Source organism: Chaetodon auriga, chromosome 22, assembly GCF_051107435.1.
Source record: "Chaetodon auriga isolate fChaAug3 chromosome 22, fChaAug3.hap1, whole genome shotgun sequence".
Classification (NCBI taxonomy): domain Eukaryota; kingdom Metazoa; phylum Chordata; class Actinopteri; order Chaetodontiformes; family Chaetodontidae; genus Chaetodon; species Chaetodon auriga.
Window position 1 is genome coordinate 13,892,692 of NC_135095.1, and position 14,418 is coordinate 13,907,109.

Here is a 14,418-nt window from a genome sequence, read left to right on the forward strand (position 1 = left end):
GGAAACAATTGGAATCACTGAGCCCTCGCACCAAAACATCCAGGTCCCACAGTAAGTGAAAACCATTCGGTGGAGGGTCCAAAGAAAGTTAAAAACTCAAACTCACGGTAGATTAATTTGCTGCCTGTGCAGCTTCTAACTTATATTGATGGGTTTTGTGGACTGAGGTAAAAAAAAATATTTGCACAAGGACCATTTCTGGCCCCTGAGGCACCAGTAATTCCTAATCCCTCAGTCATTTAAAAGACTGTAATGGGAATATTTACGTTGAAGAAAAAAGAAATGGAACTCCCTTGAGACACGTAACGGTTAAGACCCCTGCCTCAGGAAGCAGGTTTTACAGTGTCTAATGGTCAGTGTCTCATAAGAATCTAGTTTTTCTCACTTTGTGCGTTTGTTGACCACTTTTTCATTAAATTATGATGTATGGAGGCTCAGAAGTGACAAATAACAATAACATGTTGGAAATTTCCCCACTGTGGGACTAATAAAGGAATATCTTATCTTATGTGATTTGATGACAGTAGATGCATTGATAAGCCATAATTTTGACTGGTTTTTTTTTGTTTGTTTGTTTGTTTGTTTTTTCCTTTTTCTGGTCCTATGTCCCATGGTTAATAATTTATGTTATGTTTGTCCCTTGAAACATTAAAAAATGTCCTCTGATTGAATTTCTCTTTATAAACTGAGCAAAAACTAGAAAAGCATCAGTGCAATCAGTGCATGATTGCTGTCAACTGTTTATTTAAACCTTTTTTTTTTTTTTTTTGGTTTACACCACTAAAATCACACACACACTGAGCCCAATCAAACAGTTGTCAGTATTATGTAAGCTACAACAAAAATGTTGTGAGGAAAATGGGGCAAATAGATAAAATGCTGTGGGTAAAAATAGGTAAATGAGTCGATGTGTGTTAAGACTGAAAAATATACTTGAGTTTTCATTTGTTTTATCAGTTTAACTGGTAAAATAAACTGTGAAAGTTGTCTCTTTTGGGGCGCCATTGTAAACTCCCTCCTGCAATTAAAATGCTAACTTTGTGGAGTTAAATTACAAATAATGCAAACACCCTACCCGAAAAAGAAGCCATGAAAAAAAGAGTTATGACTGGCTCAAAATCCTCCTCTCTGATACGACTTGGGTCTTTTTTTTTTTAGACATGGACAGACTGAAAAGCATCAGTGTTTGAGAGCTGGCGCTCATCCCAGCAACGCACAGTCAGTTCAGTACAGCAACTGTTGCCCCCATGTGGTGGTTATTAGTACAGCACTTTCTATTATTTTTCCCTCCCCCCTGAAAGCACACACATGCAAGAGTATGGTGCAACTTGATCTCCAGAACAGACAACTATCTTCTTGACCATTATTGCTTCAGGCCCTTTGCCAGTATTAATGTGTGTTGGTGCATGGGGATTGAGTAGTTTTGCGTCTTCAAGGTTTCAATTCATGTGTAAGAAGATTTACACATTTGATTTAAAATTTGATAAGAAATAGTTTTGAGACAGTCAGTGGTCTGCACATATGTTTCCATCGACTTAATGTGGACCATATTTGCACATGAACTCATAGCTTAGTGTGTTTTCATATGCACATGTGAGAGTGTGTGTGTGTGTGTGCGTGTGTCGGTGCAGTGCCTGCCATGTGGTGATTATGCAACTAAACTAACCTGAGCTGCTTCACCATGTCAAAAGCAAAGACCGCTGAGATCCTGCTGAAAAGCAGATGTCACAGGTTTATGCAGACGGTTAGCTCAATCTGCAAATCCAAACTTCATCAAATGTAGCTAACACACAACCTTTGTTTATACCTGTCTGACAACTGTACCTGCAATATAATACTAAATTCGTCACTCAAATCCTCCTATCAACATCATAGCAATGTGTTAATGTAACGTGTAATTACAGCATATGAGACTTTTTATATGGAAACAATATACTTTAGTTGGTGTAGTTTACAGTATATCCCTTAATTCCTTAAAGGGATTGTGAGCAAAGGTTGTTTGTGTGATACAGGTAAGTGATTTAAACATAGAGGAACGGAGGTGTGTTGTGTTAAGCAGATCTTCCCGTCTGATTTTAGAGCCGGTCCACTGCACATGCGAGCCCATGCGGGACAAGGTGAGGGAAACACTTGGCCTGCCTTGGGATGAGTCTCTGTTTTAAGTACAGTGCTTACCACATGGCCACATGGTAGGAACAGAAGGTGGTGTCTGGGTGCTGTCTGAGATTTTATTAGAAGCCTCTCTGTGTCTGTGCCAAGAAGTCCAAGAATATCCCTGTTTGCTAATATGCTTGCTTGGATCTCCATCTGTGTACTACCTCTGTCAGGGCATGTGCATGTGCTCTTATTTATGTGAATGTGTCCGTCTGTCTGAAGTGTTGACAAGGAAGAATGTTTTTATCTTTTATGTTTCATCTATGATATATGATATATATATCAAGTGTTGATTCACTAGTCCTGTAAATCTTGCAGGGAGGCAGAAATTTTTTACTTGAAAAAAAAAAAGAATGTATAGTTCAAAGAGCCTCCCCTAATGCAGAAAAGATAATGGTCCATCTACAACTGAACATATGAACCTTCATGCCTTAGTGACATATAGTATAACATAAATGCTGCATAGGGTCAGTGTGAGCGACGTGAAAATATCAATCATATAGATTACAGCGAAGGGGCCGAGGATGACAAAAGCAGGCCTGTAATTTCTTCCCAGCAATCATCCATTTTGCAGGGTGAAAGGACAGATGTGGTTAGCATCGTTCAGCTGGTGGAGGCGATCTAGTATTTTATGCTAGCTCCATGGGTATGTTGAAAATGCTGTCTCTGACTGAGTATCTTAACAGCTGCTTTGTTTTAAGACAAGAATAACATAAAAGGGGTCTTAAATATGCTCTTGATGTCTACATCTAGATACCGCGCTAAAAGACTGAGGCTAAAGCTGCGTGTCCTGAGCAAAATATCAACATGCTCACCAGCTAATGATCCATATAGAAGACATGCAACTAAAGAAACAGCGTTGTTCACTTTTCACAGTGTAGAGCTACTTAGTCCAACAGTAGTATGACAGCTAGCCAGTTAGGCTAACTGACAGTTAGCGTGTAGGCTATGAGTAAAAATGCCAGATCAGATCTTATAACATAGTGGCTGTAAATATAACCTGTGCCTGCAAAAAAAAAAAAAAAAACACAATTTGCATACTTTAGGCCTATACTTCTGTATTTTTGTTTTTGTTTTTTATGATCTTTTAAATGTCAAGTATGACTACAGTCCATCTACACCACTTCAGCATGTGGAGAAATCCAACACACTTACCATGCCAAGCTATGGTTGCTAAGCTAATATTACCTTATTAGTTATCTGACTTTCATTTGCCGTGGATTACAATTAATTGAAAATGAATTTCCTAATGGTAGAATTCCATGGCTGTTTTCTTGTTATGCAACCGTTTATTGTTTATAAACAGAAGCCATTACCAAAGATTTATACGCACGCTTCACTTTTTAGAAACACTGTGCAAATATATTGCAGACCATGCACAGATTAACACCACATGTTAACAAAACACATATTCTAGCATAGGTCTTTAACAAAATTGCTTTGTTTTGAACATAATTCTTTATCTGTGCAGAGAAAATAGTCAGATTTGAAACATGAGTGGGTTTAGAACAGTTCAGAAGCCCAGACCTCTGACTTTTTTGTTCAAGGATGTCGTCCATCACTTGGCACTATTACACAACCCTCAACAAAATTACTGTAATAGGGCAAATAAATTGTGAGAAAAACATTGTTAAAAGCCACTGAGAACACATTTTAGGGGAGGAAGCAAAATGTCAAAATGTGTGTTTCCCAGCCTCCACAATGAGATCAGTTTGGAACAGTTTCACTTCACAAAAACACTGCCAGGAACACAGTTAATGGCAACCAACCAACCCTCAAAAAAACAAACATTCTGGGCAAGTTACAGATGAAGGGCATAGTGTGGATTGTGTGTACAGAGCCCCCGCTTTCTTTTATCTGAGGGTTTTGTCTAAAGTTAACCTCTTGAAGCACAAATATGCATATCCTGCCATTTTCATTGCATTTGTACAAAAAGTACACAAGTATAAACAACTTTCAGTCAGTCTTGTGCTATGTCCCAAATTTATTAGAAATCCATTTCAATATGCAACAGCATCGAATAGTTAAAATGAAATAAAATTTTTTAAAGAACACATTACTCCACTCAACCTCCGCTTCATGATGTCCAAGCACCACCAATGGTTTTCATCCATTTTCTGCTTTGTTGATCAACTTAAATTAAGGTTAGACATTGGCCTTAGCATCCCTGTTGTAAAAGTAAGAAAAACTCTCTGCAGGTCATGACCATGAAAAACCTGTCCATGGATTTTATACAATATAATACTGAGAGTGTGGAATTGCATGGTCAGCATCTAAACTTCTAGTGCACAAGGACACCCCTTATTGTTCTGTGTTAAATTGTGACATTAAAACTGTAATCTTGCTTTGGTAAGTGCAGACTTAGTTTTACATATCAATGCAACAACTACTTGCAACCAGTAAACACACCAAAGTGAAAAGAAAAAATGAAGGTGGGGCTGCAAACTGACTTTTAAAAGAAATGCATGAAAAAGAAGAAAGCTATCTGGATCAGCCACTCAGAAAATATATGGGAAGCAGGTTTATGTTTTTGTTCTTCCATATTCTGTATGTTTTCTGGCCGTTCTACTTGTACCATGTAAAAAGAACATCAATGAAGAAATCCCAAGACAATGTGTGTACTATCTGTGAATTTATGTTCTAATATAATTCATTAGTTGGCACTACTACAGGGAAATTAAACAAGTTACACTTGAGTACAAACAAAGTATTACGAAACCAGCGTTGAAAGCCAATGTCTGCCGTCTGGCCCAATGGAAAGGATATGAGAGCATAAGGCAGACATCAACACATTCAAGGAGAAGCGCAGTGACTAAGCACAATGACAAAATGTCTGTTTTCCAGCCTCCAGTCTGGAACAGCTTAAGTCTGGGTTCACACAAAAACACTGCCAGTAACAGTGGTAAAATCACTCCAACCTCAAGGAAATAAATATTGTGGGCAGTTTCCTGATGAAGAGCACAAACCTGAACTGTGTCTGGACCAATGGAAAGCTGTATAAGAACAGATGGTTGCGCACATAGTGACTCCTTCAATCAATAGTTTCATAATAAAATGCGTAACACGAAAGGTGTTGTTCACAGTGATGAACCCACAGAGCGTTATCACCCAATTCTGCAGTTCTCCTCAGCTCTATGGTGCATTTTAGCATTCATTGTTTTGGTTTTATGTTCTCACAGTTTGGATCTTGTTTCAGTCTCACTCTTCTCATTGGCTATTTCCAGCAGTACTAAACAGCTTCATTAGCAAGACTAAACAGTAAACAAACAAAGTTAACCACTGGCTGGTGAACGTTGTGCAGCATTTAGCAGCTAATGAGCTCAACAGGAGTTAATTTTTGCCAGGTGGCCAGAGACCCAACTCCAAATGAACGCTAATGTCAGCCTGCATCTGATGAATGTGAAAATTGGCAACTGTTCACCACAACAACTTTACAAGGCAATAATGTCATTCTCCTGTTTACATCTTGTTGCAATGCTCCCAGGTGGCCAGATAATCTACTCGTGTAAGTTTAAATGGACAATTTGTGTGCACAATTTTGCAATCACTTGCCCAAGTAGCTGGGGTCACTGCAGTATTAACTCTAGGGTGAATAGCAAGCAAGATAGCCACTCCCTCCCATGTGGCAACAAGTATTTGGTGATATCCTGTGCCACAGATCTCTCTTCAAGTCATTTCTGGCTGAACAGACTGAAGTGCATGGAGATCTGGGCCTTCCAACATGGAGAGAAGAGAGAAAGCAGCCTTAACGAGTCACCTGTGCTGCATGAGCCTATGTGGCACCAGGTGTGGCTCATTTCCTATAATGAAAGACTAGTCGCACATTTAACTTGAACATCTACTATTTGGCACTGGGCAGGTTGAATATTACTTTATAGGTGGTATACATGCAACCTTTTTGGTGAATTTGGAGACATAAATTTCGACTACAGTGCATCATTTGCAGCCCACAGTGTCCAGCAGCCCACTGTGCACCAGTCAGTTGTTTAATGGAGAGTTCAGGCAATCCTCATCAGGTAGTTTGGAAATGTTACATGACTGTTTAATCACCAGGTGTTTGTGTCAAGACAGTAAATACAGGGTGCCTCTACAGCTAGACTAAATTCACTGCAGGTTGTAAATAATAGAAGATTCAAACTCCTCTGTTTGCTCTTGCTGTTCAAACACACCGTTAGTTTTGGGTCCAGACTGCCTTCTTTTGGTTTCATTACTCAGCACTGTTTTAGTTGATGGAGACCAGCAATTTAAAATGGGTGAGCTGAAAGCTGCCGAATGGGATGTTGATTCTCAGTGGAATTAATATACTGCAGTCCTTTTACATGACAGAGAGCCATATCATTAAGAATGAATGATTTATGCATGTGTTTGCACGCTGCTCATTTAAAAACCAACTTTGACAGAATCAGGAGACTTTATGGTGGAGTTATAGTAATGTTTGACACATGTTCAATATGCTGACGATCAGCTATAAACAAGTTTCAGCTCAGGGTTTAGAATTTACTCTCCTGTTTACATTTTGGTCACAGATTGTGCCTGTGGCTAACTAGAACCAATAATCAGCAGGGCCCTGGTGCTCCAGGATTACCACTGTAAGACTTTAAGGACTATGATTAATGCAAGTAGGTCAAAATAAACCCAATATCACCACGTTTTGGTTTGGTTTTGTTTAAATGAAACCAGAAAACATTTGAAGAGTTTCAAGGTTTGCTGAGATTCTAAAATGTTTGTGCCTCATGTTGAACACCTTTATTGTTTCTCAGTTGGTTGAATGCATGTGTTAAATTACCTCTAGGGGGTTCTAAGCTATTGACCCCACACTGCTAATAACTTGCTCCTGTGGCCTATGAGACATCTGCTGTAACACTAAAGTCATCTATCACTGTATGTCAGTAGAGACATGCGAGTGAGTAAAAAGGGAGTTGTCTTTCATCTGTTATTCAGAAACAAAGTTCTCAAGAAAAATGACTCAGAGAAAGAGAAACACAGGCAGAGAAAAAAAACAAAAAGGGCTTCACTGACAGGAAATAGTTGTAGGCAAAAATCTGAGATGCTGTAAGTTTGCTTAGATGACTGGCTGTTGGAAATTACCACACACTTTCTCATTACCGAGGCTTTGAGGTGCTTTGTGTACTGAAATGGCAAACAGTTTGTTTTGGTCTTCATACGGTTTTCCCTTGTTTGAAAAGTACGGCATCAACATTAAAGGAACATTCCATTCTTTTCCAACCTCACAGTTTGTGCAATCAATCCTATCATGTCTGATTCAGCAGATTTTGGAGATGCATGGGGAGTCTGCTGAACGCTGTTTTACAACAGCATCCTCTGGGCCAATCAACACAAGTCTAACCCTTCCCTTCATGCCTCATTCCTCTTCCACTTTGTTGCACCCTATGTGTGTATTCTGGTTAAAATAAACGTGGGAGGCCATGAAAATGATTCACAATATTTCCTGCAGTGCTGTTAGTTTACTGCACCAGGTTTGCCAAGATTTTGAAAAAAATAATGAGGAAAAAGGCAAGAAATCCAGTGAGTAATATATTATAAAAGCCAAATTAAAACCCAAACTGAATACAGCATTTATCATTTGTTGTCTTTCAAATCAAAAACACTGAATGGGTGGTGTTTTTTTTCTTTACAAATCCATAGGTTTAGTGGGTCGAAGGAGCCTGCAGATGCAAGCAAGGACATAACTCTAAAAAGGCAGCCGAATGACTCAGATTTTGTTAAACTGATTATCTGGTGTGGGAGAAAAAGAAAAATGTGCACAATAGGCACATGCATTTTATTCTTACATATCTTGGGAAATCAGATATCTTGAGTTAGAATGTGAGGTGTGGAAATTTTCCACAACCGAGAAATGCGTCCAAGATGGTCTCTAAGAATGTGAGCAGAGTAACAGACCCAACTGCGACCAATTAAAGCCAGGCGTCAATTCCCGACATACTGTGATGGACGTCCACCAGCAAATGGGGGAAACATTTGGCCATTTATCTCCCCTAGCCCCCCTTCCTCAACTGCAAATAACATAGAAGTGGAACACCACCCTGGTCCTTTTTGTTCATGTGTCTCTCTATTTGTAGAGTGGAGAGGGGCTTGAGGAGAAGAAAAATATGGGAGTACAAGAGTGAAAAGTAAAATAATTCATAGACATGTGGGATCAATTGGCAATCTGCTTTAACCTGCAGTAACAGTGCCATGCCTTTGGTCCAAAACAGAGCAGAAGAAATGTTTGCGTCAAGTGTTATGCAAGTCTTCTCTGGCCGTCTCGTAACCTTTTTGTCAGATTTTCCAATGCCTTATTCACAGCTCAAGAGGTACAGCTGAATTTATCCGTCTTCATAACCAGCGTCTGGATTCAATGGCTGCCAGAGATCGTTTCACATTTTTCCACACATCACTTCTCCTACTCTTTTGATTTTTCCACGAACAGGCGACCCAACTTCAGCTTGAGTTTTTGCTTGTGCACACGTTGTTTTTGTTTGGAGCACAATCACCAGAATGCACTAGAGGTGGTTTGTAAAGGTGATAAACGGTAGAAAAGGTGGAGGTAATACTTACAGCAGGCATTTTATAGCTTTTTTGCGGTGAAATGTTCCTGCTCCTTGCTGCACCTGCTCTTGGTTAGTGAACAGCAGTTTTTGGATGATGCTCCTGCAGACATTCTGATGACACCTTCAATTTATATGACGACCTGACTCCAGCTTGCTGGAGAAGCCTCCCCCCTCCACCCCCTTCCTTTTTTCCCTTACTGTTTCTCCATCTTCCCCTCTCTCTCTCTCTCCTCCCCCTCTCTCCTTCTTTCCCTCTGTGTTTTTCTCCTGAGACTTCCAGTTTTTGAACAGCACACTGTTCTTACCTACTGGCCCTCCACCCCACGCATACGAAGAGAGAGAACCTCAGGTAAGCTTGCATATGGAGGCATGGATTTGTGATTTCCTGTTTGATTATTCCTTGTTATTTCTGTTTTCCGGATGGGATTATCAGCTGTCACTGCTAGGCTTTTGGGCAGTGGCTAGTGCTGCTGCAGAGAAGGCAAGAATACCAGTGCATGGAGCAAAGAATAAGGGGTAGAAGTTTGAGGATTTGCACATTGTTTTAGGAAAACCAGCAATAGTCTATTAGCCTACATCCCTCATGCTTATATGGATCTAGAATGCTCTTTTAGGACTTTCAAAGATTTCGGTAACTTTAGACTTTTGAGGCAATCTGTTGCACTTGGATCCAGGTTCTGTCTGCATTTTTCAACTTTTTGGAATGAATTATTCTGGTTTTGCATTGTCTGCAGGATTGATTTTGCACATGATCCTAGACTAGTTATATATCTGCTTTTAGTTCCTTATTCTATGTGTTATGCGAACAGTTTTTTGGGTGTTTAACACATTAAACATATGTTGAAGATTGGTGTGACATTTATGTATGCACATCTATTATGTACTCCTGGAACATCTGTGTTGCATTACTGCTCTCATAGCTGGTTTCTGCAGAAACGCATCCCATCTATCATAGTTGATAGATGAAGTGGTGCTGGGAGCACTGCAGTTTGGTCCAAGCTGCAGCTGTAATGATGTGGCTCGACACAGATAATTGAATCAAGGAGTCTAGGAGTCTTGGTCTCCAGTCAGTTTACATGAACTCTTGACCCATTATATAATACTCTGGGGAGTGGGTGTGGCGATATGGTGTATGTAGGGGGGGTAGATCTTTTTTTGCATAATCATTTAAAAGTTCTAGTTTTCTTTTGTAGCTCTTTTGTCTTTTGATTTTCTTTATCAATGAATCCCTGAAAATTGTCCAAATGCTCATATTGACACTCATTCTACGTCACAAGCTTAACGAAACAAATCCATTTATGTCTAACTTCTGTGGTTATTAGCTTACATTTTGTTGCTCTTGATCCCTCTAATCTTTCTATCTTGTTCCCTGCCCCCTCTTCCCTTCTCTTTGTTGGATCCCCAGAAGCCATGTTTCCTCTCCGCGTACCCCTGTTGGCCATTTTGGTCAGTGTGGCCCTGTGCCAGTATTATGACTACGACTACCAGCCTGTTTCCATGCTAGGACCCTCAGGGCCAAACTGTAATCAAGAATGCGAGTGCCCGATCAACTTCCCCAGTGCCATGTATTGTGACAGCCGCAAGCTCAAGTTTGTTCCCATAGTCCCAACAGGGATCAAGTACCTGTACCTGCAGAACAACCAGATAGAGGAGATCAAGGCAGGTGTGTTTGATAATGTTACTGAATCACTTCGCTGGCTGGTACTTGACAACAACCAGATTACCAACAGTAAGATAGCCAAGGGCACAATCGACAAACTCACAGGCCTGGAGAAGCTATTCTTCAGCTACAACAACCTGACAGAGCCCATCATCCCTCCCTCGAAGTCCCTCGATGAGCTGAAGTTCATGCACAACAAGATGTCCAAGTTCCCATCTGGACTCTTGAGTGACAAGGAGAATTTGACCTCCATCAACCTTCAGCACAATCAGCTGAGCTCTGATGCCATTTCGGGGGCATTCAAAGGGCCGAAGAAGCTGCTGTCCCTGGATGTGAGACACAACAAGCTGAAGAAGCTGCCAGCCGGAGTCCCCAGCTCGCTGGAGATCCTCTATGCTGACTACAACGATATTGACGGTATCGGAGCAGGATACCTGAACAAGCTGCCCGCACTGCAGTACCTGAGGATCTCCCATAACAAGCTGGTGGACTCCGGACTCCCTGCTGGAGTGTTCAATACGACATCACTGGTGGAGCTGGACCTGTCTTTCAACAAACTGCAGTCCATCCCTGAGATCAACGAGCAGCTGGAGCAACTCTACCTCCAGGCCAACGAGATCAACAGTGAGTGGCAACTGTCAATCTTATTGATATTTTATGATACTCTCTTCAAAAAGCATTGTTCAATATCTTATTTGACAGCTTTCTTAAAGGCGCCCTGTCGACTAAAAACATGTTTACATTTAGCCGAAGCCCACTGTGTGTATCCTTTCGGTCAAACAAAATGATTTTTACCTTCCTTTCCATTAAACATTGCAGTCTTCTTCACTACCTCTGCAAGTGCAATGCTATGCTTCTTTGAGTGTTATCGCCACCTACTGTCAATCAGCAGAGTAGCATGAAACCACTGAGCACATACATACTGAAAACAAACAGGATACCTTTGTTTGTTTTGTTTTTCTACCAACTTCTATAACATTCTCTCAATTTTTTGATTTTCTGCAGAGTTTGACCTGGCAAGTTTCTGCAAGTTCACTGGACCCATCAACTTTTCCCGCCTGAAGCATCTGCGTCTGGACGCCAACAATATCACACATAGCAGCATGCCCCCTGACTACGTCAACTGCCTGCGCCTTGCTTCAGATATCATGTTTGAATAAGGACCTTCCTCAAAGCCATGACCTTTCCATAACCCCCTTATCTGCAGCTCAGCCCAAAGCCTTCTGGATTTAAATGTCTTAGTATCCCCTCTTTCATAGTACTCACATGTCTTTGCACATAAGTAGTATGTAAATCTGGGGTACTGTAGTGGTATCTTCATCCATTAAATATATATCTTGAGTAAATCAAGAGCTGGGCAAATTTGAGATATATTCAATGGAAAGACAATCAATAATTTTGCAAATGATTTTGCAACACTTATAATCAGATTGTTAAATTCAACAAGCATCAAACAAGTGTTTCAAAATTTGGCTCTCGATATGAAGGAATATTCTCATTGTTGAAATAAATATGAAGGCAAAAAATAAGAAAAAAAGGTAAAAAATATGTATGTGAAAAGTAAATAGCCAAAAGTTCATAGTTTTCGTAGTAAAACACACACGTTAAACATTCCAAACTTGCATTTGATTATTATGAATACAGACACAATGGAGTAAACTGTGGCTCCGTGTCTCAATTTAATGGTAGTGTTATTTTGTTGTCCGTGTTGTATGTTCCAGTGTTTAGCATGTATAGTATAATGTGGGTACAGTAATTAATCCATTGCTGTGCAAAGGGCCAGCAAAGAAGGACTGCCTAATGTGAGAAATGATGAACAAATGTAAAATAGCAGTTACATAGCAGTCACATTTTCCACATCTTGAATGAATCAAAGTGGTTTTAATGAAAATACCAGTGTTATTTACTCATGTTCTCCACTGAATGCCTTCCTCACATTCAAAGTGCCAAGTCCCACTCATTGACATCTTTGAACTACAAAGTAAAATTTCTGCTTCTGAAGTACTTGGTGTTGAAAAGTAGAATAAATGACACATGATTAAAAGACGTTGGTTATTATCTTTGAAATGACTTTACTCAGTTAAACCTTGAGATTACAGTATAATGTTTTCTTGAAATCACAAGTCACATTGTTTCTTTACTTTAGCTAATTCCTAGCCGTCTACTGTCATGCGCATTGCTGATTTGTATACAACATTTGCATTACTTGCATGCAACCAATGGTACCAATCTTTGATAATAAACTACAGCTTTTGCAGTTAAGGTGCTTTCATTGTTCCGTTGTTGTTTTCCATGTCCAATAAATGCTTCTTACCATTACAAAGTCAACTTGGCAGCAGTGTCATGTTGATTGAAGTTATGTTAGAATATCACATGCTGTTTCGGTAATTTTTCATTCCATTGATTTGTTTTGTGGCCTTTGACTAAGTAACTGGATTTGAACTTGGATTTACTGTAAGAAAACCAAACAAAGTTGAATAAACTATATTTCCAACATATTTGTATGATATCACTTTTTAATCCTGCTCTAATTAATTTCTAGCATGTCCTGAAAAACAAATTAATAAAGCCACCTCATTTGATGAAGCAGAACTGTAAGTTGCATATAGCCAAATTAACGTTAAGGACTGCCAACATTGTGCCTAGAAATGAAATTTTGTACCACTTTCAAACCAGGCATCCCTTATTAAGGCTCCAAAATATTGAATATATGATTCGTTAAATGTTACATTAACTCTTTGTAAATCAGTAATTAGCCCCTAGTAAAGACAACTTCCTTGGCTGGTGTAAAAAAAAAAAAAAAAAAAAAACATTACTTACACAATATAAACTATTTATATGCATTATGTTAAAGTGGGACCTGTTCATTTTTGCTGTTAATGAAGTAAACAACTTTGGGTTTTCTCTACAAATCATTGCATTGATGTCACTGACTTCACAGTGAATTTACTGTACCCACTCCTAGAATACTGAGAATCTTATTGCTCTATAATGGTTCAAAACATTAGAATAATAGTAAATATATATATATATGTAATAATAAACATTCAAATCTCCTCTCTTAAAGTCTGGTTTTTGGGAATGGGCTGAAGCCAAATTAAAGGAGCCAACAAACAAAAGCCATACAGTCTGCAGTCAGTCTTGTCCACAGAGAGAACACAGTATTTGAAGCAGTTAAGATGTGTTTCACCTCATTACGACAGTGCATGATTAGCTGCAGATTGCTGCTTACTCTGCAGAGTGCGCTGGCTTTTGTTGCTGGCCTAACTCTTTAGGATGAAGTCATAATGATTACAAAAGGAAAAAAGCTTTTTTTTTTTCTTTTAAGAGGAATGGAAGATCCGTTTATTTATTCTCCAACACCTGTTGGTGTGTTTCACATATACTGTTTACATTCATGGGCCAGATGTTTTCATGGAGCCATACATTGTGGTCTTAATTTGTATCTAGTATTCTCCAGATTTCACTTTGTGTCTCTCAAGTCATTAATTTACAGTAATGACATAGAGAACCTATCATCTTTGTTCTGTCCTATGTTTCAATGTGGCTGCAGAGTGAGGCAAAAAAAACAGCTGGTCCTGGAGGGATGCAGGGGTTGCAGGGTTTCTGCTCAATACCGCAGCTTTAAGATATTTTCTGTGTAAATCTACCCTTCCAACTGTCTCGGACAGAAACCACAAATGTCCCATGATGTTTTAAAAGTATTTCATTATTTCAGTAAAGCTTCCCTGTGGAGTTTTAATACAAACAGTTTAAGTTTCGTTAAGAGAGGACTCTCCTATAGTGGGCTGTTTCCAATAAGATGCATTTTAGTGTGCATATTTGCCTTGTCAAGGGATCCTCCATGAGCACGTCGCCACCACTTGTGGTCAATATTGATAAAATTGTTGTCATTCTTCTAAAACCCTCTGCTGAAAGTTGTATTTTACAGACAATACTGAACCGCCTTTCAGAGCGATACACGCAGGGTCATTGAAAGGTTTTGCATCAGCATGACTATTTTCCTGCAGAAAACCAAAGCTAAACATTTTTGTTCCCATGTTTTGTATCTCG

General features: G+C 39.4%; 1 protein-coding gene across 1 annotated transcript; it reads left to right on the forward strand.

Moving 5' to 3' along the window:
* Positions 1-8,367: 8,367 nt before the first annotated feature.
* lum (lumican) lies at positions 8,368-12,947 on the forward strand. The gene is made up of 3 exons (XM_076721752.1): positions 8,368-9,054; positions 10,111-10,989; positions 11,371-12,947. Exons 2-3 carry the CDS (start codon positions 10,116-10,118, stop codon positions 11,523-11,525), a joined length of 1,029 nt encoding a protein of 342 aa, XP_076577867.1. The 5' UTR covers positions 8,368-9,054; positions 10,111-10,115; the 3' UTR covers positions 11,526-12,947.
* Positions 12,948-14,418: the final 1,471 nt, after the last annotated feature.

Bases quoted from the DNA above. Each gene is read 5' to 3' on its own strand.
- lum (XM_076721752.1), top strand. From the start codon at position 10,116: ATGTTTCCTCTCCGCGTACCCCTGTTGGCCATTTTGGTCAGTGTGGCC. The intron at 10,990-11,370 runs GTGAGTGGCAAC...GATTTTCTGCAG, and splicing joins CCAGGCCAACGAGATCAACA to AGTTTGACCTGGCAAGTTTC.